This window comes from Notamacropus eugenii, chromosome 5 (genome assembly GCF_028372415.1).
Source record: "Notamacropus eugenii isolate mMacEug1 chromosome 5, mMacEug1.pri_v2, whole genome shotgun sequence".
Classification (NCBI taxonomy): domain Eukaryota; kingdom Metazoa; phylum Chordata; class Mammalia; order Diprotodontia; family Macropodidae; genus Notamacropus; species Notamacropus eugenii.
The window spans coordinates 236,551,873-236,579,751 of NC_092876.1; the positions used below are offsets into that span (position 1 = coordinate 236,551,873).

Genomic DNA, 27,879 nt, shown 5'->3' on the forward strand with positions numbered 1-27,879 from the left:
TAAATTATTGTGCTTCCTAAGCACAAAAGCGGCCTTTGCCTCTTCAGTGTTTAGACCACTGGTTTACAGAAAGACAAGTGTCAAGAGGCTAAAGGATAGTTGAGAACTGCTGTAGACTGGTTTATTTTTCATTCAAAGACCTCTATTAAACTACTTTAGCCAAGAAACTCTTTCAGGTGTTAATAGTGCCCTGTTTTAACAAATTACACAATTATTACCAAAGAGGCATGAGAAAGAGAAAAAACTCAGTATGATGGCAATTAAATGTAATAGAATTAAGATTTTTTTAATAGATTTCTCAGGTGTGGGAATACATAACATGGCTTTACCTGTAATGCTTCAATTTAGCGATTCATCATGGTCTTACTGAGCTTTAAAATCTAAGGAAAGTAATTAAAGGGAAAACCTGATACAATAATATTTGTTTCAAGTATCTGAAGGCACTCAATTGCTTTTCCTTTTTTGTTGGGGGTAGGTAAGAACCTCAAAATCTACACAACTCAATTTAAACATACCCTCAAAATGTGAAAACATGATAAAAATACTTGTATACCTATCAAGTCTTGTAGGTACTTGGTTCTGGCATGTCTCTTCTGCAATTCATACTAAAATATTTCTTTGACTATCCTTTATTTTATTTTCCCCCCACATTTGAATTTAAGTGTGTTCTGAAACACAAAGTGTTTGATTTTAGTACCTTGTTCCTCTGAAATCAGATACAACATCAAAAAGCAACGTTTCTCACTACTTCTAAAAAATAATAGAATTTATTAAAATGATTCATCTTTATGACATGAAGTGAAAATTTAAGCCTTTAGAAAAATAAAAGCTTAACAGCTGCATGCCAACAGAAAAAAGGCATCCAAGTTAATATCCTACTGCCTAGAATGAAATACCTGGAAACAGTTAACGCCACAAACAGTATTCTTTTCATGTCTTGAAAAATTATCGAACAATAACTTGACTCCACAGTGACAAAGACCAACAGGGGTTCATGATGTTAAAATAGTCCTCACCCCATTATACACTGCAGGAGGCCAAAACATGTTATACATTTCTGCAGAACTTTTAAAACCATTATTTAGCTCATGAAAACTGCCCTCTAAGGTAGAAGTTTAAGAATAAAAAAAAATCCTCAAGTATTGTCCAAAATATTATATTCAGGCCATCCCTTACCCCAGAAGGAGTTGGAAATATTATTCTAGTGTTTAACCATTCTAAAGAGGATTTTACAAAGATTATGCTTTGCTCAAGGTAAATCTAAACCTTAAAAACAACAAGAAATTCAAATTAAATTATACCCATTCAATGAACTGTTGCTTTTTTTTAAAAAAGATATTTCAAAACAAAGAAAATGTCATTTACAAAGTTATATGAGTGTTCATTTAGCATAGGAAAACAAAAAACACCAAAAGAAAATATTTCTACAGACAAAAAATAGGTTACTTACAAATATTCACAAGATTCATTCTCATGGTACTGATGGAGTTTTGTGCAGGGAAATGACAGTTTACAGGAGTGGAAAATGAAAATAGAGCTTTTTATTAGAAAGACAATAGTACATAATTTAGCCCTTGGGGAAGGTAGTCAATAAAAGAGTGGAGCTATTTCCATTTTCAGGTACCTGTCACAGATACTCTCTCTCTCTCTTTATTCGGTCTCCACTCCTGCTTCGCTGTCTGTGTGTCGCCCTACCACACTCATCCCTGGAGTCCTCTCTGTGTTTCTTTTCACTTCTATATATGTATGTGCTGGAGTTTCGGGACTCCTTTCTGCTGTGCTCTTGGCTGGGGCTCCGGCCTGGTCTCTTTCTTGTCTGTCTTGGCCTGGAACAGCTGTGACTTCTGCTGGAGCTTCTGTGGTCCCTGTCTTCCCGGCTCTGGCTCTCACTATTTCTCTTCTTGCCCTCAGATTCTCTCTTGCCTGGGCTGTGAGTCTGCCTTTTGGACTTTCTTTCAGAACCATAGTGGCTCCATTTGTGATTCTCCCCAAAACTCTCTTGCTTTGAAAACCTCGACTTCTCCTTTGCCTTTTCCTTGTGACTGTGACAACTGGAGGGCTCTTCATCAAGTTTGGCCTTCCCTGACTTTCCCCCCTTTCCTTCAGAGTCACTGCTGTCACATTCTGAAGACTTGGCTTTTTTCTTCTTAGAAGTCATCTTCTTTCGTGTTTTTCTCTCTTTGCCGTCACTCTCACTGCTGCTTTCTGAAGTTTCACTGGAGGAGGAGGAGGAGGAGGTGGAGGAGGAGGAGGAGGAGGTAGAGGAGGAGGAGGAAGACGAAGATGAAGAGGAAGAGGTGGTAGAACTAGAGGAGGAGGACTTCTTATGTTTTCTGTGTTTACTTCTGCTTTTCTTCTTTTGCAGCTGCTGCTTCTTTCTATCTTTTTTCTTTTTCTTCTTTTTCTTCTCAAGGCGATCCAATTTCCTTTATTTGGAGATAAAAGAGTAATCAGTATGCTAAATATAGCTCCCTGATTTCAGTTCAGTGGCTCAAGACTGTACAATGATTTTTTTTTTTAAAAAGAGGTGTTGATCCTGACTGTAACGATTTTTGTATTTTATTAAATGAGAAATTGTTCTTTTAAATTATTTAAATTCAATATTACTTCCCATTTCTGCAATACTTATTCTTTCCTAAGGGGATGGGGTCAAGTGGCAAAAATAGCTTGGGGGCCTCTAAATAAATTTAGAAGGGGAAAGAATGTTAGGCATTATACAGCTCATGTACCTGTTCAAATAACCTAAATCTTCACACACACACACACACACACACACACACACACACACACACACACACACACCTTTCTCATGCAGAGTTAATTTTTAAAAAACTAAAGAACAATGTTTCAAACTATAAAATTATTTGAAACCTACAATGTATCTAAACCAATCAAATTCAGGTCAATTCTTTAATTTCACTTTATTTTTTTTTTCTCTTTTGCCCATAGTACTGAGTCAGAATTTGACACTACAAGATGTTAAAATGGTCATTCCAAGCTAAAGAAAGCCTAGTCTAATGGGTATATAAAACAACACTACATGGGATGCCTCGGAACTTGGAGATGTAGGGATATTTAGGCTAAAAAGTTAAATATTATACATGTACAGCTATTTTAAAGGATGATGAAAATATTACTTAATATTTTTTAAATTAAAAAAGGCAACCTGAATCTCAGTGGATTTACCTTTCTTTTAAAATTGATACCTTTTTGATTAATGTAGGATGCCACTTTAAAAAAAATTTCTATATTTTTCTAAATAAAGATACATGTTAGTTCTATTACCAAGTAATTTGGAATTTAATTTTCTAGACTGTTTACTATTATTAGATACATCTGATCATACTCTAAATTATCTATGTTTTCACTAGCCTCTGTCTCCATAAAATGGAAAGTCAAATTTATTAGTCTCTAAAAATTTCTAACACTTCTGTGGTGCCTATGAAATATAAGCTCCCTCTGTTGGTACTCTAGAAGAATTTTCTTGGTTTCAGGGGTACATTGATATACAGATATAGAAAACTTAAATATCCATTAGAAACCCAAAACTCGCTTAATTCAAGTGACAAAAAAATTAAAATAAAAATATCAAAAATTTTAGAAATTGGAAATGTTTTCTAAGGGAAATTAGAAACAAAGAAATTTAAAATTTCTTCTGAAAAGCCCAATCTATAAATATATATCTTAAATATACTGGAACCCCCCCTCCCATAAATTTATAGTATTAAAAAATAAATATAAAATAGTACATTCACATTTCTTTCTTAATAAATTTCATCACTCTAGTTGTACTTTAAAAACCAATTAATGTGATGAGGAGAATTGGAGTACAAAGTATCTCCTGTAAATCCTTTGGCTCACATGTAGTTAAATATGTACATTAAAATTCAACATAAAGAAAATTATAGCTCAAGTCATCAAGTATATACTTTGGTATAATTACCTGAGTAGTTTCTGTTTTTGTTTAGTTGATAGTGATTTTAAGAATTCAACTTCTGGGTCTTCTTCACCCTCACTTGCGACATATTCCTGTACCAACAAGAGAATGATATAAAATGCTAAATTTCCTAACAAGTTATAAAATTGCCTGACAAATACTTGTAGGTGAGCGGTGGAAAAAACACCCAAGGGGGATATGATGAACTGGGGCAGAGATGAACATCTGAGCCAGCATCAGGGTGTTTTAAGGCGGGATGCCAGAGCTACAAATCATCACATATCATAGCTTTCCTCCCCACCTTCTTCCCTCAGGCTGAATCAAGTCAAACCTTTGAGATTTATTTCGAATTTAAGAAATTTACATAATGAATAAGATCATGGCCTTTAAAGGAACCTTAAAGCTACTCCAATTTTTGGTTTCAAATTTTCAATAGAATACAGTCTTACATTCCATGAGCTAGCTGCCTTCTTAATTTGTACAATCCCTCTCAAAGCTCAGAAGCATTGTGTTTCCATATGTGGACAACTTAAAAAAGATTAAGTCAATAAATAACAGTTTAAAATACTGTATTGTAATTTTTTTGGAGGGGGGTTGCTTTAACATACTTCTTTCTTTCCCCTACTGGTTTCAGTCATCCAGATTCCTTATGATCGAGGTAGCATCAAAGCACACTCAGAACCCTAACCAGTGGTGCCAGTGGATGGTCCATTTACACTAACCGGAGGAGGTTTCATTTATTAAAAGAGAGGTTTAAAAATAAGTTCTTATTTGCCATCTTGGTAAAGAAGCAAAACTACAATAGATCTTAGACATTTTCCACTGCTTTCTCTTGCTTTCCTATGGACATGCATATTGGAAAACATTAAGTAGCAATTCACAAGCAATCACATTTAGATTTATAGACATTTTCAGCTTACTGATAAAAAGATCATTACCTGTGATGGATCATTTGCGGTCAAGTTTCTCCCCAGTACATTTCGTTTTAGTGCAAACCCACTGTTTCTCATCTCCGCTATTAGCTCCGAGGGGTGCATTGATGGCCCTGTTCACAAAAATCACAGTTTGAATGTATCATTTATATCTCTCTACCTTTTTTGGACTCCACAGTAGGAATGCAGTTGAAGCTTTGTTAAGTAAAATCACAGCTAAATCAACTCAATAATCTTCTGCTGAGCAAATAATCAGATATGATTTTCTAAAACAGCAGTCTGGAGATTCAGAATAGAAAATAATTGCATTTTTCTTTACGTGCAAGGGGATTCTCTTCTTATGTAACTTTGTCGTATTGAAAAAATACATTTTGTTATTGCTGGATTTGAGATTTTGAAACCTAAGAAGGATGAGGAAAAGATCATAATCAAATTTCCAGTGGTCACTTTCTACAAAAAGTCAATTAAAAATGGGTATTTTAAAGGCACAAAAATAATTTCTCCTTATGTGGATACTGATATAAAACAAAATTAAGTCAAATAACCAAATATTACATATATAGTATACCTAGACCTAGAAATTGTTAATTGTGAGTGTGGGTTTGGGGAAAAGGAACTTGAGGTAGGATAAAGGAACATAAATCTTTGTTGTTGTTGGAGGGGGGATTGAGAGTGGGGGTGGCTCCTGTTTACTGCTGAAATTGCCATTTTAACATGAGCAGAAACTCAATCCAAGATTTTTTTCTGGTCATGTAAGTATGGCATAAGTAGTAATGGCAAGAATGGGCCAGGAAAAAAAGAGGAAAACATACCAATCTTGAACAATCCTGAACAGATTTCTGAGTATGTCCTCTTGCTCCCTACATCCGATCTCCCAGGAAATGAGAGTATACCTCCTTCCTTTCCTCATTTATTTTCCTCATCCCTTATCTACTCTGTTGTGTTTTGAAAGCAAACAGTAATAAAATGTGGACATTTGAAACTTGTTAAAAACATTTTTGGCCTGAGAATCTTCATGGATCCAGTTCTGAATGCAAAAGCAGTATATGTTAAAGACATCTGACTTCTTTTGCCATGTTCACAAGAGGGTGATTATGGGGAAAAGAAAGGTAATGAAATTAGAATTTGTCTACTTTGACCCTTGGTTGTTTCTCTTGGAAAATGTTTTTGTGGTCAAGTTGGAACCAGGTGTAATTATCACACAACGGAGGTAAAGATTTTACTAACTCTGTTACTGTGAATAATTTAGAGTTGACTTGTTGGAAAGACAGGGGAGTTTACTGGGGGGTGGTGGTGGTACTAAATAAAGATAATGATACCTAATCTACTGGAAAAAGTAACAAAATTAATACCTATTAAATACAGTAACAAACATTTACACTTCATCCTAATTATTTATTGAGGAGAGAGTCTTTTTAATATAGGGATTTCTGGGTTGCTAACAATATTATTTTTTCCTACTCATGAAATTTAAGTATTAGTAATTATTTTAAATTATTTCAACTAATCCAATGTGTTTATATAGAGTCTAATAGTTAGGAACCAAAAATGATAAATTCCTAAATAAAAACAGAATTTTTATTGCTATTCTCACTGTATGCATTCATTTTTAACGGATTTAAACATTCTATGATGCTTTCATTTAGGTGGCTATCTGTACTTCATATTGAAGAGTATAATTTACAAAGCAGAAAATTTCTGTACTAAAAATTGCAAAATCACATTTACTTGTCAACAACTTCATTAAACAACAGATGAATCGAGCAAGTTAATATATTAGGAATTCAGCTCAAAAAACCACTCAGTGAACTATTACTTATACAGGACCAAAGAACATTTCCATTATGATGAGAGGGTATTAATTTCATCAGTTTTCATCAAAAGATGAGTAATTTTTATAACATGTTTTAGAAAACATGGTTTTCACATCAACTTTATTGCAATACTCATAACTACTCCAAGGAAGTGAAAGTGCTTTTAAAAAACTTGTTAGATTAATTATTAGTATGATCTAGCTACAATTTAGACAAATGTCAATAAACATCATCTGGGGAAAGAATTTGGAGTTCAAAAACCTGAATTTTAATCTTGACTCAGACCAACGCTTAACTTCCCTAGGCCTCAGTTCCCTCATCTGCAAAATGAAGGATTTGGAATACATGGTCTCTAAAGACCCTTCTAATACAAAAACCCTTTGATCCCACTTTTTCCCCTTAAAATTGATACTTCTTTATCATCCCAACTAAACTTTTTTGGCAGAATCAAGAATGGGAAGCATGGGCTATTTGAGACCTTCATTGTGGCTTTTGGTACACTTAAGATAATAAACACAAAATGAGATATAATTTTGATAATAATGAATTGAATAAAATGGGTTAGAACTGGAATGGAATAAAATGATTCTGATATTGTTTTGGATATATTATAAATAATTTTTAACACACATATAAAATAACTTTTTTTCTTTTACCACCACAATAGTGGTTATAACCCACTTCTACAAAACTGTTCCTTGTGGGTCTCATTAACTGCCTTAAGCAGTTAAAAAAAATTCTTTGCTCAGAGAAGAGCATCTGTGATAAAATTATACATGAATACTTCTCTTGAACAGCCTTAAACATTATAGTTTAGTCCACTGTAACATAAAGGGTTCTGCTAAAAGCAAAACAAAAAGCTCCATCAATATTCAAAATTCTATCACCCAAACAAAAGGTCTGACCAATGGCAGGTGACAAAAGCAACGAAGAATCAGGATCATGAAGAAAGGGAAGAGAAAAGAATGCGACAATATTTAGCTTTGTTCCCATACATATGAATTACAGGAAAAATACAATCACTTGTGTTCATTTAACAATTTTTACTCGACATGATATCTATGTCCCTGGGATTTCTTGGAGAGACTCTACTATTTCTAGTAAGACCTCATTTCTATACTCCATGTGTAACTGTAATCTACTAGTAGAACCAATGATGATTTTCTATTTAGCAAGTAGCAGTAGTAGAAAAGCTGCTGTGAATTGGTTAATGATATTTTCTTCACAATTTTCCAAAGAAAATGGTGTCATTTATATATAAGCATTTTGTTTTTAAAGTTCTTTGCTTATTATAACCCTGTAAGATCCCCCTTACAAATCAGAAAACTGAGGATCAAACAGATTAGTGACTTGACCATGAATACAACAGCATCAGATGGGACTGGAAATAAGGCCTCCTTAACACGAAGTCTAATAGGCTTTCCACTATATCATGCTTATTTCTGAACAAGAAAAGAGATGTAAACAAACATGAATTCTTAAAAGATACTATGTCACTAGCACCATCAAATGTTCTGTTTGAAGACTGGAATACGGGTTAAATTATATTTATGAAACACTTACTAGCATGTCAAAATGTGGTTACACATTAACTGAAAAACAATCTCTGCTCCTTATAATCTACAATCTAGGATACAAAACAGATTAAGACAAATACAGATGAAAACTGCCTCTAGCTTGGAAACAGAAATGGTTGTTTTTCATGCAGTAGTTACATTAAATTTGTTTTTTCAATTAACAAAAATGTTTTCTCTTTGAACTTCTCAAACTCCTATTGAAAAAGTAAAAGCAAAACCTTATAGCAAATATTCATTGGGAAGCAAAACAAATTCCTGCATTGACCATATTTAAAGTTCTGGTGCTGGTGAAATCATTTGTCACCTTTGCACACATCTCCTAATTCCATGCACTTCTTACAACTCAAATGGAAAGGCCTTAGCCTTCTTAGACAGTGCAGCTGGTGTGACTGTTTTTCTGTTATCTAAGCTGCTTACATAGTTCATAGATAAAGATAACTGACAGGCATCTGTCTTGCTTCCAGATGGAACTTGGTAGAATCACTCTAGAGGCAACTGGAGTTTGCAGAAAAAGCCCCTAGTGAGAACACTTACTTGCTCTCCGGATACTTTAATTGGCTTGAACTCCTATCGAGGGATCTATTGTTGGATCACTTTTGAGAACAATTTCACCGAGTTCACTTTCCTGCTGATCCCACTGGGCCATTACAGAAAGCAACCTGGTGGGAACTTAACAAGTTCCCAGCCGGGAGATCAACCCTAGCAGGCTACTGTGGAACACAGTACCAGCTATGGGTTTAGTCTCAGTATTCTAGATCACACACATGGCATACTCAGAAAGCTAAATCAATAAATAACCTATATATTCAATGTGCAAATTACTCTAAGAATGTTGATGTGATCTGACTTTTGTTTAAATTTGTTGTAATTTGTAATCAGAAGCAGAATTAGGTAGCACTTGAAATTCAAACTCTATTATATAAAGAACAAGAGTAGAGGTTTGTGTTAATGACCCCTCTGGCAGTCCAGCAAAACCAAAGACACTTTCTAAGAATAACAGCTGAAGTGTATAAAATAAAATCCTGAAAATTACAAAGGACACCAATCGTACTGACACAGTTATTAAATTAATAAAAACAAAACGAGTTCACAGACTCCAGGTTAAACTAACCATGAAAAAGGACAAAACAGAGGAATGGTCACTGACAGATAATTTTTTTTCCAGATGTGTAATTTCACCTGTATATGGAATGCTTAGCAAGAAAATTCCATTTTCCAGTGTAGATCAGCGATAGTCTGCAATACCTTCTTAGAGGCTTGCCTAGGGTATTCAAGAGATTGAATCACATGCCTAGAGTCCATAAAGCTAGCATGTTTCAGGGGCAGGACTTGAACCCAAGTTTACCTGCCTTAAAGCCAGCTCTTCATCCACCATGCTGGGTGTCTCTCAATTAAATATATTCAGTAGCAAAATGTAAATTTGATCATAAATGATTTCCACATTATAAATTCTTGCTCCAAAGTACAAACCCTTCACGTAAAATAAATGAAATTCTACCACAAAAGAAATATTTCACAAGATTTAGAAAAACTTTTGGTCATAAGATGCATAATAGTCTATAAAATTCCAAGTGCTACACAGTACACGTGACTGACAGAGAACAGTGTTAAGTGTGGGCAAACTGCTTTATCTTTCTGGGCCTCAGTTACCTTGTAACTTTGTAAGGAAAGCATCATTTAAATGTGAGCTACAATTATTATAATTATTACGATATGCAGAGATTTTTTTTTTAATTTATTTAACTTTTAACATTCATTTTCACAAAATTTTGGGTTCCAAATTTTCTCCCCATTTGTCCCCTCCCCCCACCCCAAAACACTGAGCATTCTAATTGCCCCTATCACCAATCTGTCCTCTCTTCTATCATCCCTCCCTTCCCTTGTCCCCATCTTCTCTTTTGTCCTGTAGGGCCAGATAACTTTCTATACCCCATTACCTGTATTTCTTATTTCCTAGTGGCAAGAACATTACTCGACAGTTGTTCCTAACACTTTGAGTTCCAACTTCTCTTCATCCCTCCTTCCCCACCCATTCCCTTTGGGAAGGCAAGCAATTCAATATAGGCCATATCTGTGTAGTTTTGCAAATGACTTCCATAATAGTCGTGTTGTGTAAGACTAACTATATTTCCCTCCATCCTATCCTGACCACCATTGCTTCTATTCTCTCTTTTGATCCTGCCCCTCCCCAGGAGTGTTGACTTCAAATTGCTCCCTCCTCCCACTGCCCACTCCCTTCCATCATCCCCCCCCACCCTGCTTATCCCCTTCTCCCCCACTTTCCTATATTGTAAGATAGGCTTTCATACCAAAATGAGTGTGCATTTTATTCCTTCCTTTAGTCAAATGTGATGAGAATAAACTTCATGTTTTTCTCTCACCTCCTCTTTTTCCCTCCACTAAAAAAGTCTTTTGCTTGCCTCTTTTATGAGAGATAATTTGCCCCATTCCATTTTTCCCTTTCTCCTCCTAACGTATTTCTCTCTCATTGCTTAATTTCATTTTTTTAAGATATGATCCCATCCTCTTCAATTCACTCTGTGCTCTGTGTGTGTGTGTGTGTAATCCCACCAACTACCCAGATACTGGAAAGTTTCAAGAGTTACAAATATTGTCTTTCCATGTAGGAATGTAAACAGTTCAACTTTAGTAAGTCCCTTATGACTTCTCTTTGCTGTTTACCTTTTCATGCTTCTCTTCATTCTTGTGTTTGAAAGTCAAATTTTCTTTTCAGCTCTGGTCTTTTCATTAAGAATGCTTGAAAGTCCTGTATTTCATTGAAAGACCATTTTTTCCCCTGAAGCAGTATACTCAGTTTTGCTGGGTAGGTGATTCTTGGTTTTAGTCCTAGTTCCTTTGACTTCTGGAATATCCTATTCCATTCCCTTCTATCCCTTAATGTAGAAGCTGCTAGATCTTGTGTTATCCTGATTGTATTTCCACAATACTTGAATTGTTTCTTTCTAGCTGCTTGCAATATTTTCTCCTGGACCAGAGAACTCTGGAATTTGGCTACAACGTTCCTAGGAGTTTCTCTTTTTGGGTCTCTTTCAGGTGGTGATTGGTGGATTCTCTGAATACTTATTTTGCCCTCTGGTTCTAGAATCTCAGGGCAGTTTTCCTTGATAATTTCATGAAAGATGATGTCTAGGCTCTTTTTTTGATCATGGCTTTCAGGTAGTCCCATAATTTTTAAATTGTCTCTCCTGGATCTATTTTCCAGGTCTGTTGTTTTTCCAATGAGATATTTCACATTATCTTCCATTTTTTCATTCTTTTGGTTTTGTGTTGTGATTTCTTGGTTTCTTATAAAGTCATTAGCCTCCATCTGTCCCATTCTCATTTTGAAAGAACTATTTTCTTCAGTGAGCTTTTGAACCTCCTTTTCCATTTGGCTAATTCTGCTTTTGAAAGCATTCTTCTCCTCATTGGCTTTTTGAACCTCTTTTGCCAATTGAGTTAACCTATTTTTCAAGGTGTTATTTTCTTCAGCATTTTTTTGGGTCTCCTTTAGCAAGGTGCTGATCTGCTTTTCATGCTTTTCTTGCATCTCTCTCATTTCTCTTCCCAGTTTTTCCTCCACCTCTCTAACTTGATTTTCAAAATCCTTTTTGAGCTCTTCCATGGCCTGAGCCCACTGAATATTTATTTTGGATGTTTGGGATACAGAAGCCTTGACTTTTATGTCTTTCCCTGATGGTAAGCATTGTTCTTCCTCATCAGAAAGGATGGGAGGAGATTATCTGTTCACCAAGAAAGTAACGTTCTATGGTCTTATTTTTTTTCCCTTTTCTGGGCATTTTCCCATCCAGTGACTTGACTTCTGAGTTTCCTCTCCACCCCACCTCGCCTCCAGATCCACCCAGCTAGTGCTTGGGGGCTGAGATTCAAATGCTGCTTCCTAGCCTCAGGGCTTTCGGAGGGGGCGGGGCTGCTATTCAGTGTGAGATTAAGTTCAGGTGCTCAGGTGGGCACAGGGCCACCACACGGGGTTCAGTTCCCTCAGGGGGTTTATGTGGAGACCTTTAACAATGGATCCAAGTTCCTGACTGCTTTGGGAGCTCCTGTCTGCTGCTGCGTCAGCTGCTGCGTTGGCTGCTGCCTCCACAGGGGGCCTGAGTTATGGAGACACTCCACTCCCCTCCTGGCAAGCTGAAAAGACCCTCTCACTGACCTCTGGTGCCTGTGGGTGGAGGGACCTGAGCTGCTGCTGGAGATTCTGCCCCTGAAGCCTGCTCGGATCTGCTCCTCTCAGTGCCGCGCGGTCAAGGCAGGGCTGGGCTCTGCTCCAGGTCTGGTGTGCGACAGATCTTTCGTGTCAGTTTTTCAGGTCTCTCTGGAACAGATATCTCCTCCACTCCACTGTTCTGTGGCTTCTGCTGATCCAGAATTTGTTGGGAGTTCTTTACAGGTATTTTATGGGCTGTGGGTTAGGAGCTAGCATATGTGTATCTTTCTACTCCACCATCTTGGCTCCTCTGTCACATAGAGATTTTCTGCAGTGAAGGCTCTAGTCTACTTTTCTTGATTTCACTACTAGGAAGAAGTACACCTACTCTTCTCAAGGTCAAATATCTGTTTCATTATTTAAACTAAAAAGACCTTCCAGCTGACCATTTCTTCTCCCCTGTCTTTGTGATGCTGACTTGGGAAGATGGAGCTGCTGACTGGTAGGAGGAAGGGTGCTGTATTGTTGCTGACTGCCTGTGAGGAAATCCTTCCTCCATCCCTGATACTATGAGTAACATTTGCAAGCTGGTAGTTCTTTTAAATAGGCCACCACTGACATTGAGCACAAACCTACTGCAAGCTGATGGAACAGAATAAGGAAACAGATGATTTAAATTTTCAGTTACTCAAGGACCTATATCTGTCCATTTGTTCAGTAGAGTTGACATGTACAAAGTTATAGGTTTAAAAAAATTTTGTTTGTTACAAAAATCCTTCAAAGACCTTAACATTACTAAAAATAAAATCTGATATGACACATTATTGAGTTTGCATGCCATCCCTGTCACTGACTTGTAAAAGGATGTTTTAGGTGTGTCACTTATGTGTAGAAGCTCAGGAATGGGATTTATGACTAGGAGGAATTGTTAGGAGTCATATTCATTCCCTAACGTGATCACAGAATTTTTGCTTTTAAGAAAGCCTAAGTGAATAGTTCTTTTAAAAATTTCACAGTAAGAACAAGCAACATAACTCCCAAATAAAAAGTGAACTGGTTATTAATAGAGTGTGTGGGTGATTTTTATTTATATAAATGAAAATGTTTTATGTATGATTTTCTAAGAGTTATGCAAGAACCAATTGTACTAGACTGTAATAAAAACTCTTTCATCCTGGGAATTTTCCTGACACATTGCCAGTTCATCTTCATGGATGCTGAGAACAACAGGGCCTCTTATTGTCCTTATCTGAGTTCATAGGGAAGAAAGTCAATTTAATCGTTATTAAAACATTCAATGTTAAGAAGAAATCCAACATTTAATTTATCTTTAAATGTCTTCTGAAAGATACACAAAAGGCAAGGAAATGTGAAACTCTATTCCCGGACAAAACTGCCATGTTATAATTGTTAACATCAACATATGCTAGAAAAGCTCTGATGATTTTATTATTGTCCATCTTAAGGAGCCTCTGTAGTCAGAGGTGAGTGAATTACATTTCATTGTCTTATTCATTCAATATCACTCAATTTTTAAAAATTTTATTTATTCCTTCCATTCCTATTCTATTTTATTTCTATGTCCTCATTGATGATATATATTATATTAGTCATTTCCCAATATAATCTATCTACAATGGAACTCTCTCCTGTGACAAAGGAAAACAGTTAAAGTGTGAGTGGAACTGTAGAGATGGGATCAGCTGTGCTTAAGTTAAGGCTAGATAACTGACAAAATGGCAAATTGGTCCCTCAAAACAGAATTAAATTTAATAGTTACAAGTGCACTTAGAGACAACTACTTTCTGCCCCCTTGCAAATAGGATGGACAGAGATTTACTACACACAAATAGGGAAGAAAAGTATGGAATAGTGTCACAAACTGAATGTATCAGTTATGTAGTGTCCTTGTGAAAAGATACAAGACAACACATGTAAAAAAGGTACTGACATGGAAAGGAAGCAATTTATGACATATATTAATCAGCCCCTTGTTAGATTACTGTTAGATCACTAGACTTTAAAAAGCTAAGATGAAAGGTTTTTTGAGGTTAAGGACCATGTCTTATTCATATTTGTATCTACTTTTTATTGTTGTTCAGTTGTGTCTGACTCTTCATGACCCCACTTGGGGTTTTCTTGGCATACTGGAGTGGTTTGCCATTTTGTTCTCCAATCTAAAATTGGTGGTGCTTACTAAAATTCTACTACTGAACTGAATGTAGACAAACTAGGGTTTGAAAGGTAGTGCAGCATTATGGATTATGTGCCAGCCTGGGAGTCACTAAGAAATGAGTTCAGGTATTGCCTCTGCCACATACTGGCTGGGTGAACTTGAGAAGTAATTGACAGAAGGAATATGCCAGGAATTTATTTCCTCTTTAACTCCATCTCTTCCTTCAAGAAGCAGTTCAAGTATCTTCAAACTTCAAGTTCTTTTCCCAACAGTTCTTAATATTTCTCCAATAGTTAGTGCCTTCCCTCTAAAATTAATCTGCATTTAACTACTTTGTACATATTTGTATTAACCTCATATTCATGTGTGTCTTCCTATTTAGGCTGTAAGCTGCATTAGAATAGTGACTGTTTCATTCTTAGTTTTTACTCAGGCGCCCAGCACAGTTCCTGGCACAGAGTAGGTATTTAATACCTCCTTATTGACTTTAGTCTGAATCTGTGTGATGGCACTGGAATTATCACAAGGAAGGGATAAATTTCAAAGACATTTGGAAAGAAGAACATTATGTTATAAAGGAGCTGTATCACTGAGTAAGTTAATGAGCATTTATTAATAACTTACAAGTGTCAGGCACTGTGCTACTAAATGCTAGGGATACAAAGAAGGTAAAAAAACAATCCCTGCTCTCAAGCAGTTAGTTCACAGTCTAATGGGGGAGACAACATGTTAACAACTGTATACAAAAAAGAAATCTACAGGGCAAACTGGAGACAACAGAAAAGGGAAGGCCTTACCCTTCAAAGGAATCAGGATCCCTATATACAACAAAATGTTTATAGCAGTACTTTTTGTGAAAGTATGATCAGAAAACGGCCAAATTTTGGGTATATCAACATAAAGGCATTACTTCATTGTAAGAAATGAAGAATATGATCAATACAGGGAAGCATGGAAAGATCTACACGAACTGATAAAGAATGAAGTAAACACAGCCAAGAGTACAAAATGCGAGACTACAACAATGTAAACAGAAACACACACACAAAAGAGAATATTACAAAATTACAGAGAGCAAGCTTCACTTGAAAGAAGAGATGTGAGAAGACTCTCCAACTCCACCCCTTTGCAGAGGTGGGAGATCAACAAATGTTGTACATTGCACATATTTCCAGACTTTTTTGATCAGTTATGTTGATTTTTTTTCCCTTCTTTTTGTCTTTAAAAATAACTATATGTTATTTGAGATGGGTTTCTGGGAAGGGTAGGGAAAGGAATACTGGAGAGAACTATGGGAACAAGATACAATTAAAATCTTAGCTTTCTAAAAGGAATCAAAAAAGACTTCTTGTAGAAGGTGGGATTTTAGCAGTGACTTGAATGAAATCAGGAAATTCAGGAGGTGGAGAGGATGAAGGACAGAGTCCCAATCATGAGGAAGAGTCACTGAAAATGCAATCAGGTCAGGAGATGGGAGTGTCATGTGAGAACAACAGCACAGAGGCCAGTGTCATTGGACTTCAGGGATGAATCAAAGAATCTCTGACATTTTTTACCTATGTGATGGGAAGAATTAGGGTATCACTGGTAAGCCAGGGAAGCTGGGAGAGGTTATAAGTTTACTCTGAGATATGCTGAATTTGAGGTGACAGCAAACATCCAACTAAAACATTCAGTAAAGTAGTTGGCAGTCAGCATTTTCCCAGCAATATAAGGTGTTTTGTTTTTGTACTCTGAAGACTTAGGTTTTAGTCCCAATTACCAACTAGCTGTATGATCTTTGGAAAGCCACTCATTTTCTCAGGTCCTTAGCTATATCATTTTAAAAATGAATTAACTGTACTAAATTATCTTCTAAATCAATTCCAGTGTTAATGCTTTATGATGGAGAAAAAAAAAAATCAACAGAATTGACCACCACCTGCTAGGAGAGGACAGAGACAAAACGATGAGCTCTGCAGCACTTGTTTTACATCAGAGGCGTGGGTATATACATCTATATATTGTTTCTGTCTTCTAGCTTTGAACTTATTTTAGGTGGTTAGGCACTGTCTGGAAAACTCTCTCAGATTTACAGTTCTGCGCCAACCCTTTCCTCTTAACTGTTTTCATTCTCTCTACACTGTCTGGGATATGCCAAATGATTTTTCTTTGCAGTCCTAACAGTAACAAATATAGTATTTATGTCATGCTACTTTGTTGTTGTTAATGTGGTTCAAAGCGGTAAGTTTGTGGCCTTGATGATTGGATCTACCCTATAATTTAGATTAGATTCCTCGAAGCCAGAGAGAACTTTTCTTTACCTAGCCCAGGGCTAGGAATGTGTGATCACTTCATTAAAGCAGAATCCAAGAGTTCTGGTATGTCCTAGCAAACTAAAAGAAGACTTCAAATAGAGCTTATCTTAAAAACAAATATATACACGGCACCCAAGACCCATCAGATAGTTGCTAGAAGCTCAGAAGAGATAAGAGGTACGCCTACGGTCCCGGCTAGTGTCAGAGAGAGAATAAGAACGTCAATTTGAGTCTTTCTGACTTCAAGTTTAGCACTCTATCCAGTATCTTGTGCCGTGTGTGTGTGTGTGTGTGTGTGTGTGTGTGTGTGCATGCGTGCGCATGCGTGCATGTAGAGCTATCTCTCTATAAAGTATTAAATGAATGCCAGTTAGATTATGAATAGTAAAAACTTAAGCTGCTTTACAGAGCAAAAGGAATAGTGTTCTTCAAAATTCACAGGTGATTTCGATGAAAGTCAATTAGCTCGCTAGTTGTACTAAGTTATTCTTCTTCCACTTAAGTCACAAGCTTACTCTTGATATGGAGCCAGCAGATTCTGAGTAGGTAGTATGATTTTAACAGGATATACAAAACAGGTTACACAAAAAATATGAGAGAATAATTTGAAGGCTTATATCATGGGTGGGTGTACACGATATCCTTCTGAGATTATTAAATATGTAGCTTCTACTACCCCCCAAATTTCTTTAAAACAGAGTTGAGATTAACTCTGATATAATAGTACTACAATAAAATAGTAGATCACAATGGAATTTCATGTTACAACCACTTTAATAACAAATCTAATCATGCTGAATTATGATAATGTTTAAAAAGTTTCAAATGATTTAATTACTGGTAATGGCTTAAAGTAAAATGGTCAAAGATTTTACAAAGTATTAATCATCATAACTAGTGTTCAGACCTTTGGAGCATTGTGGCATTACTAGTTTGACTTTGTACTCTCTCTGATTTAACAGTTTTTTATATAGTTTTCTCTGTGTACACTAATTCATTTTCCATTAAACTTCCTTAAAGACAAAAAATACAGCTGGTTCTCTGACTGGTCGACTACACAGGAAAATGAAGACAAGAGATAGAAACTGTATCATCCTCAATTTGTTTCAGCTAAAGACAAATCATGCATTCATTTCTTTATTAGTTTTCAGAATCATCTTTCTGCTGCTTAGTTGGTTTGCATAAAGAATATTTCTATTATGAAATTCTGTCAGATTTTGATCTGTCTTAGTAGCTATCCCAGTAAGATTTCCAACTCTTGAGAGAGTGACCATTAGATAACTCTATGGCAGAGTGAGGTAGAATTTTCAGAGTTGCTTCTCTGCCTACACCAGAGCCTCTGTGAGCATAGAGGGTTGCTAAGGCACTTTTCAAGATGTCTGTCTATGCCTATTAAAACTTACGACCAGATAAAGTCTGTAAAATTTCTTGGCCAATCATCTCCCCCAGAAGCAACGGGGTTCATTCAATGGAAAATTCCATACACAATTCTTCATCAGTGGAGTAAACCCTTCTTCACTAACAATTTGCTAAATATGAACCTATTCCATCCAGAAAAAGGACTACTTTTAGAATGATGCCCCAAATCTGTAACACTCCTCTCCAAACAGAATGTGATTGTTTCAACATTTTCAGATACCTTGAATATCAAAATGTGAAAATCTCACCAAATGCTAGCTACAGACAACAAAACCAACATCTTGTTTAGTATCCATGGTTGACATTAAGATACTCTTTATACATTATTAAAATTTAAACTACAGTCAATTCTGTGTAATTCAATGGACATCTGAATCTTATAAAAACATTTTGTGGTATTATTTTAAAATTACATAGGCATTGTAATATATGGCAACTTGAGTCTGGAATTTCAAACTCAAACTAAAATCAAGCAAATGAATTCAATATATTTGCCCATGAGATTCAAATTAATGAAATTCTAGGAGTTTCAAGTTTTACTCTGTTAGTGCTCACTGTAGCACACAGGCGAACCTGGGTTGTGGAAGGCTTTACCAGTGAAGCACAACTTTGGGAGGGCCCACCAACCAATAAAGTTTTTTTTTTAAAATATGGGTCAAACAACAAACTGCTTATCTATCATCTGAGACAGCACCAGAAAGCTGTTCATCAAGTGATTCATTTTTTTGATAATAGCTTACTCTATAACATCTATCAGTGGAGGTGATACCCACACGAATGAAATAATGAATTCCTGAAGTATACAAGTATTGTATTTTTTTTAATCTCACTTTCGTAACAACATGATCTAGCCAGCAAGTGACCCAGTAGTGTGTGGTTGGTTTTTCTTGATAATCTAATCCAATTAAACAAGCACTTTTAAGTGCACTATGAATAAAGCACTGTGCTAGCCTAAGGGTAGGGTGGAAGAAAGACAAATGAAAAATGGTCATCACCCCTGAGGAGTTTACAATCACTTGGGGAAGCATACTATAATAGTACTGTATTTTGGGGGTAAATGCTGGGTTGGTAGAAAAGAGGGAAAACAATATTAATAACTCACATTTATACAATGCTTTAAGGTTTACAAAAGTTTCTTCACAACAATACTGTCAAGTCAATGATGCCAACTTTTAAAGATGAGAAAAATGAAGGCTCAGAGACATCATTTGCTTGGGGTCACATGGTAAGTAAGTATTAAATGGAGGAAAATAATGACCTGGTTTAGGTGGGCAGTATTAATGGACATGCAGTCTTACTTTTCTGGAAGGATTGAATGGTGGCGCTAAATTAGTGGTCTAGAGTAACTAGACGTGTATACCTTATTAGTACTCCCATAACCACAGAAATAGAGTTCACAGGCCATAGATGATTGAGAGCTAGAGGGGGGTGTCAGAGATCACCTTGTCAGCCCTCTCTCACTTTATCAATAAAGGAATTAAGGCCCAGAGAAGTTGAGTGCTGCCTAAGAGCACATACTAAACAGTGAACCAGAATTCAAATCCAAGCCTGCTGGCTCCAAATCCAACATTCTTTGTACTGTGTGTCTCATCAGGGCAATTTGCTTTGTTTTGTCCCTCCCCCACTACCCCTCTCATTATAGACTTTAAGACCTAGAGGTCATCCAGTCCAATCCTCTTATTTTACATATAAAGAAACTTCGACTCAGGGAATTTAAGTGACACCTCAAGTCATACAGGCAGCTCAGTCAGGATTTGAACTCAGCTTCTGTGGTGCCAAATCCTGCTTTCCTTCCACCCTGCACCACATACTTAATAAAGTAATTGCACATGGAAGGGTGAGATATCACTAACTTCCAAAGAAAAAGTAAGCTTCAGTAACTGGTCAACTTGAGTGGAATTCAACTGTCATTTAAAGTAGGATAGCTATATTCATGTCCTATGCTCTCAAGAAAAGTGCATAGTTTATGAGATTAACCTATTTAGAGCTTTTTGGTATATTAGAAAAATGTACCAAAAGGAAAAACAAATTTCAGCTGTATTTAAACAGTAAAATTAAAAGGGAATAATTATTAAAAGGAACTGCTGTACTGAGAACAATAGATTTAAAAATAAAAAACAGTTAAGCTGCTATGAACAATAAGAATATAAATAAGAGAAGCCAACAGTTATGGGGGAAAATAAGAGCTGTAGTGTACACAGTCATAAGGCAGTCTTAGTGGTCATTTAATGAAGTATATTTTAATATAAACATTTTATGTGGATTCAATTTATTGCTGAAACTTACACATTTCATATATAATTTCTGCTGTTATCTTGATGATGAAAACGGAAAGTTAAGATCTTATCAGTGGAAAACATATTCTAAACCAGCTTAGTACAAAGAAGCATTTTGATTGCCTAATTTAACTTTGTAAAGGAGTAGTAAATCTTATAGTTGGTCTCTGTAAACCTCACAGCTGGAACATTCTAACACTACCTTACAGTTTTAAGTGATCAAAGTAAGTTACTTTATATACTAAACTAAGAATTTCATAATAGAAATAATGCAACACCAGGGGGTGCGGTTATCATGAAATAATTACACTCCTGGGAGATTACAGACACAAGGCTGTACCCCAGGGGTGTGATTATCCCATGATAACCACATCCACTGAAATTGCCTTATTGCAAAAATAATCTCTATTCACTGGTGAGGCATTATTCAATAGGTGATTTTTTTAAAATGAAAAGACTGTATTTTTTAGCTCAAATCAGCAAGTGGATTAGGAAATTGGTCAGTTTATTTTTCTTGGCATTCAAACTCTGAATACAGGATTGTTATTACTTGCTTTCCTGTTTGATACAGTATAGCTTTGATTTTGTTTCTGAGAAGCTCTTAGAGTTTCTATTATCATCAGACAAGTATTTCTAAAGGTTAAAGCTAAGTTGTTCAGGCCAGCCTTAAAGGTGGGCAATTCAATGGAGCATCTACTTAGCCATAAAGACTGAAACTACCTAAATTCACAAATGAATTAAAGACCTAAATTCATGATATTAAGCATATGAAGAAGAGATTTTAAAGACAATTGTCCATTTATATCCATATTTACAAAGAAGCATGTTCACCAGAGCTCACGTTTATGTAGTGTTTTAAAGATTTATAAAGAGTTAGAATCCCATAAGGTAGTTTATATTTAACAAAGTGTTGGGCTTAGAACCACATCACCAAGATCCTTTACAGGTCTTCATTTTTTAAATGAGGGAAAATGACCTAGATAATGTAGCTCTAAATCTGTTACCTTAGTAAGTGACTTGTCCAATATCACACATCCAGGAAGTGACAGAGCTGGGATTCAAACCCAGGCCTTCTGATTCCAGGTCTACAACTGTGTGGTACTAAATGCAATGTAATGATTGACATTCTACAGTTAAGTGTATCTGCCTCCACTGAATTGCTCTAAGAAATCAGATGGTGAAAGTTAAAGATAAGTTTCTATGACAATACTATTAGTTGTTGTTGTAGTCTATAACGCTGTCATACTCTTAGTTGTCTAAAGAAGTAAAACAACATTTTTTAAAGCTCTCTACGCATACTTGTTTTCATACAAAAAAGTCCCAACCAACCAACCAACAGAACTTCCAGTGTTCAAATGTGTTTCTTATGAATTTCAAATGAAAATTTCTTCTAGTTTGGAGGAAAACTGTTGGTTTATAATTTTATTGATTTTTAAAAAAGTTTTAATGATGCCTTTTGTTTTTACATCCCAGTCATTTCCCAATCTCTCTCTTGCTCTCTCAACTGAACAAAGAAAAACAGCTAAGTAAAACCAACCATGTAGCACAGTGGCTGTAACTGGCAATGTATACAACATTCTGCATGCAAAACTCCAACGTCTCTGAGAAGAGGAAGGTGCATTTCATCAGCTACTCACCCGGTGATCTGAATTCGGCTGTCTTTCAGTGACCTGTTTATTTACGTTATTATGGTCATTATGTGTGACTGAGTGCATATTACACAGCTCTCTCATTTTGCTTTTCCATGTGACTGTTTGTATAAATCTTTCCACACTCTTCTGAATTCCTCATATTTGTCATTTCTTACAGTACAATAGCATTCCACTCCATTTATAAATTACAATTTGTTTACTGGCTTGCAATTTAAAAATACTGTTTGAAGATTACCACAGACAAAATTTAATCACAACTTAAAAAACTTTTTTTTACCAGATGACTGGGTCATAATGAGGACATGTCTTAGAGAGATTAAATGCTTAAAATACTGTTAAAAATATCACTAGTAGTTCTCCAACTCTTAGAAATGACCAACTTTTTAGCTATTTTGACCATGCTTTTTTCATATATACAGGCAGTATGTGCATGTCTTATAGTAACTTACATTTCTAATTCTTCCAAATTCTACATTTCCAACTCTTCCCCATTTGTGTCTTTTCGTTACAACAAGAAAAATAAGCTGGCAATCACATAATCTGAGAGGTGAAAGGTCATGTAGTCCAACCCACATATCAAAGGAATCCTTATTCTAACATATCTGCTTGAAGGTCTCCAAGAAGGGGAAACCTACCAATTCTTTAGGCAGTTCATTCCACTTCTGGAGTACTCTAACTACTAAAAAATTTTTCCTGACATTGCCTCTTTGCAATTTTCACCCACTGATCATCCTTTTGCCCTCTGAGACCAAATGATACAAGTATAACCCTTCTTACACAGGCCCTTCAGATATTTGAAGAGAGCTATCACAGCACCCCTCCCCCAGTCTTCTCCTCCCTAGGCTAAATACTCCCAGTTCTAATATTTCAATATTTTGAGATGATGTTTAGTACAGATACTGGTCTATAGTAATCTTCTTCTGTTTTGTCTCTCCTTGATTTAGGTATCAAGACCATATTTCTATAACAAAAAACAAAGTTATTTCAATGGATTTTAACCTAATACTCTAAATAATAATAAAATAACCTAAACTCTAACCCTATAAATTAAAAAAGTCATGTCATGACATGTTCTCCCATTGGTATTTATGATTCATAATTAAGGCAAACTCTGTGTCATATATGTAGCTTTATATACAAAATGCAATTAAAGTAAATTAACACCACAAAATGTCTTAGTTTAAGTGTATAATTTGGATTCATAAAGTATATTTCTCTAAACTTTGAAAAATTCTGCACATAGGACCAAAAAAGAAGCATTTCACATACAAAGTAGAATAGAAAAGGATGGCTGCATCCTTTTCAAGAATCTTGATGATGTATATCTTGCTTTTTGTAAAATACCTTTCTTCTGAAGAATTTTGGTGCTATTTCTCTGATAACTATTTGTTATTTATTTCTGTAGAGATAATGCATATGAAATTGCTCTGAAAAGTATAAAAGTGCTGAATGATAAGGGACTCTTTTGGGGGGTTAAGACTTATGATTTCAACATTGTAAAGAACTCCCCCCCTAGAGCTCCAGATAACAGAGTGCTGCCCGGGTCACTGAAAAATTATGTGACTTGCCCCCATCACAGTGTTAGTATATGTTGAAGGCATGATGTGATGGCAGGTCTTCCTGATTTCAAGACCAGTCTTAGTCTAATCTTCCTCTCAAGGGAATATTATATAAATTGACAACACTGAATGCAAGCAAGTTCAAATCCCCTAAGAACTTTTTTTAACAATTTACTGACTATTCATTTAAATTTGGATCATTTACTTTGTATTATTGCCAGTATTTGAGCTAACATCCATTCAAGGATACAGTCTGATATCTCTTCTAATTTTCTGAATCTGCATTGCAAAGAGCTAAGAATTTAAATGCAAGGTAAAGGAAACACAATCAAGCATTAAACTCAAGCTTAGAGTAGATAAAAATGCATTTTGTGAATGCCTTTTCTATTGTGAGATTTGTTACATTTTATAGTAAGCACTTCTTCTTTCACTAAAGTTCACCAGAATCACTCTGGGTTTTTAAATAACTAAGCTGTACAGGTTCTGAGCACAGAGCCTGGACCATGCCCCTCGTCTCGGGAGCTGACCAGTTCAGTTTCGAGGGATTGCTCACCAGAAGGGTGGCTACAAAACAATAGCTTATTTCAGCCACAGTGACTCCTCAAGATGGTGTAAGGTACCAAAGTGTCTTTTATGTGCATGACTGGAAGAAGAACCTAATAACAAAAACACAGATCTTTTGAAAAAGCATATAAATCCACAATCTATTTCTTTCATTCTGGATTTGTAAGTTTCTTTTGCAAAGTAATTATGAATCATCAACTAGCACCCTATGGTGGAACAGACATAAATGGCATATAGAATAAAGCATAAAGTTTAATAATTGTAGGTATATTTGCTTGATATTTTCATGAAGAAATGGAAAATGTACTTGAGAAGCAAGTTAGGGAATACTCAGATTCTAGACTCTGCATTCCATTCAGCCCTATCTGATTCTTTGTGTGATCCCTCCCACTTTAGGGTATTCTTGGAACATCTTAAGCTCAGAATAAGTTAAGTGTCAGGTAACCCAAAGTATAATAGTTCTTCAAGGGTAAGGACCAACAATGAAACTAAATTTGTGAATGACCAAAGAGAGGATGGAACTAAGAAGATTTAGTAGGGCATTTGAAGTGATCAAGATAGCTGTTCTATAGGCTAAAAATTAGGCTTCTTTAATCTGGAAAGATGGAGAAGACCAAGAGGGAATAAAATCAAAGCCTATAAAATTAGAACAGTTTGTAAATGGAACACAGCTTCCTTCATCAGAGTCCAGAATAAATTAAATTGAACCCGTTGCCCCTGGAACTTTGATAGAGGTAAATTGAAAACAAAAATTTTAAGTACTTTACACAGTGGGTAGTATTTTGGAAGCTCATTACATTACCACTAAAAAAAGTGGCACATACTGAAAACATAAAGAGACTGAGAAAAGGCTTAGACACATTTACAGATATAACATTTATAACAGGTTACTAAGAAAAATAAGGATGTTTATAATGTGTCTCTAACTTTTAAGGGTGACATCGAAGAAAAACAGCCACATTTTCCTACAATACTTGCCTTCTTGCCCCTTTCAGGGACAGACACTTGAGTTGAATAAGAAATGGAAGTCTGGTCCCTGGCAGTTTTTATGTGATAAGATATTTTTAAAAAAGAGGATAGGCTACATAAGTTGCTGCCTTTTAAACTTTAAACATAAACATGAACTGGTGGTTGCTACCTACTCTGTTCAATTAAATTAAAAAAGTGCTTAATCATGAATTTACAGATATATTGTGTGTATTTAAGTCACTGGTAATTCTATAGTATTTCAATGAGTTTGCCCTCGCTATATTCTGGAACTCCTTAAACCAACATTCTGTCAGTTCTCCAGCACAGCAGCCATTAGGTAACATACTTTAATCAACAGTCCCATAATTTCACCCATGAGTTTCTTCCACTCTCTCCCATATATTTGTGCACATATACCCACTTGGTGTAGTACCTACAGCTTACTACTCTTAAAGGATAGTTTGGGAATGGGCCTATGCTTTCTTAATATCTTTCTATATAAAGAAGAAAGGCAAAGAAACCTGCTTTATCCTCCTCTGAAAGTTATCTACTAGACCACAACAAATAAACAGACCTAATTCTCTAGCTGGCTCTAGTTATTCAGAATTTGGACAAATGTTCTAAGGAAAACGTATGATCTCATGAACAGCATCAGGTTGTTCAATGTCTGAGAAAATACCACTTCTCCCATGTCACTCACCTGCTTATCAACCTATTATTGGCTTTTTATTGTCTTATCACATCAAGTCCAAAATCATCTGCCCCCCCTTTCCATGAAATTATCTCCAACTACTCTAACCCTTTTACTATAATCAAAAAAGTCTATAATACGTAACTCAGCATACTTGTTTCAAATACCGTCAACTTTATAGCAGGTTATGTGTAGAGTTTAATACTTGACTGACGATATGTAGTTTGTCAAATGCATAGTCTCTAAACACAATTTAAAGTGAAAGATTCAGCAAAAGTACTAAAATTTAACTAAGAAATTTGTTTCAGATACAAGGCTCACCTAGCGAAATCATCTTTCCAGCATATACAACAGGACACCGGGCTTTTGTTTTTTTTTTTTTAAATCTTAACAATTTAACAATAGTTCATCTACCTTAAGGCAGAAGGATTTACCAACTTTAATTGCTAGCTAAAGAATAAATCCAGAGCATTTGCTCATTTTTCTTTCATAAGCTTTTAATCACAAGATAAAGTTAAGGCTGAGTTCAGACATTAAGCTTTATTTAGTGGCATAATCTAAAAAGAGCCTTATACAGTCCAAATTTAGAATCACTAAAAATATAGTAATGATGACATCATCATACATTGTGCATCTGTGCTAAGACTGGGACATGAGGTAAACCTTTTTTGTTATTCATTAATTCATTCAACAAATACTTACTGAGCTCTAATTCTACTCACTCTACTAAAAGGTGTGTGTGTGTATGGTGGAGGTTAATAAAGATGTTTCTGCTCTCAAAGAATTTATAATACAACAATGATAAAAATCACAGTATATTATTAAGGAATTACTGTTTTTCTTCTATTTCTTTTCATTTTGTGAGACAGACACAGGGCTATTTGAAGATTTTTCCAGAACCCCAAATGAACTGAGTGATATGGCAAATAACATGGTCACTTGTGCTGATTTTTCTGAAAGGCAACTAATTGTTTTTATGGAATATAACTGGGACTGACCCCCTATTTTGGGGATGCATTAAACACAAATGTGACCTACTGAGGCCATCTGATCAAGATGATCAATCAAGGGCATTTCTTCTAATTTTTATCAGATAAAATTTTGGATAATATTAGACCAAAATGACAACTGGCTAGGTAGTGTGGGGGATGGAATGACCTTAGAGTCAGGAAAACTTGGATTCAAATTCTGCCTCAAATGCTCCTTAGCTATGTGATACTGGCCAAGTCACTTGACCTCTCTGTTCCTCAGTTTCTTCAATTATAAAATGGGAACACTATCACCTACCTCAAAGGTTGTTAGGATCAAATGAGTTAACATGTATACAGTACAAACCTTAGAGTGTTATTTAAATGCCAGCTATTACTACCATCATTATCATCAGCCGTTGTCTCATAAAATGCAGAAGAAATTTTAAATGGGCATTTGAAAAATCTTACTAAGAACCAGTTAGAAGAGATTATACTTACTGGACTGTCCTAAAGTAAGTTTCTTAGTCATTACTGTTTCACGTTTTAGTCTTGTATGCCAAAGTTCTATTTTCTTCTGACTGTTCTAAAAGCATTAGCTATGTACCAGGTGAGTACTTTTACCAGGGTTAAGAGTAAAAAATGACATTATACATATAAAAATACTTCACAAAACATAAAAAAAAAACTTTGTCATCATAATAAGGAGTTATATTTTTTGAAAATTAAAAATTTTAAATTAAGGACTAACTCATCAGAGTTTTGACACTCTGCAAAAGACAGAGTCTCTTGTTCTCTCAGTTTATAGAAAGGCCCATGAGGATATGGAACAGAAGCATATAAATTTGGGAGACCTTGCAGAGAATTTTCTTCACTCTTA

General features: G+C 35.6%; 1 protein-coding gene across 3 annotated transcripts in view; it reads right to left on the reverse strand.

The window, feature by feature from the left end:
* Positions 1-748: 748 nt before the first annotated feature.
* CIRSR (corepressor of RBPJ and splicing regulator) overlaps positions 749-27,879 on the reverse strand; it is a 39,751-nt gene continuing 12,620 nt past the window's right edge. For all 3 annotated transcript variants that reach the window (XM_072612358.1, XM_072612359.1, XM_072612357.1), the window contains 3 exons: positions 4,876-4,982; positions 3,944-4,029; positions 749-2,426 (listed from right to left, as the gene is read on the reverse strand). In XM_072612358.1, coding sequence (XP_072468459.1) covers positions 1,628-2,426; positions 3,944-4,029; positions 4,876-4,982 — 992 coding nt within the window. In that variant the 3' untranslated portion in view covers positions 749-1,627. The remainder of the gene's footprint in view (positions 2,427-3,943; positions 4,030-4,875; positions 4,983-27,879) is intronic.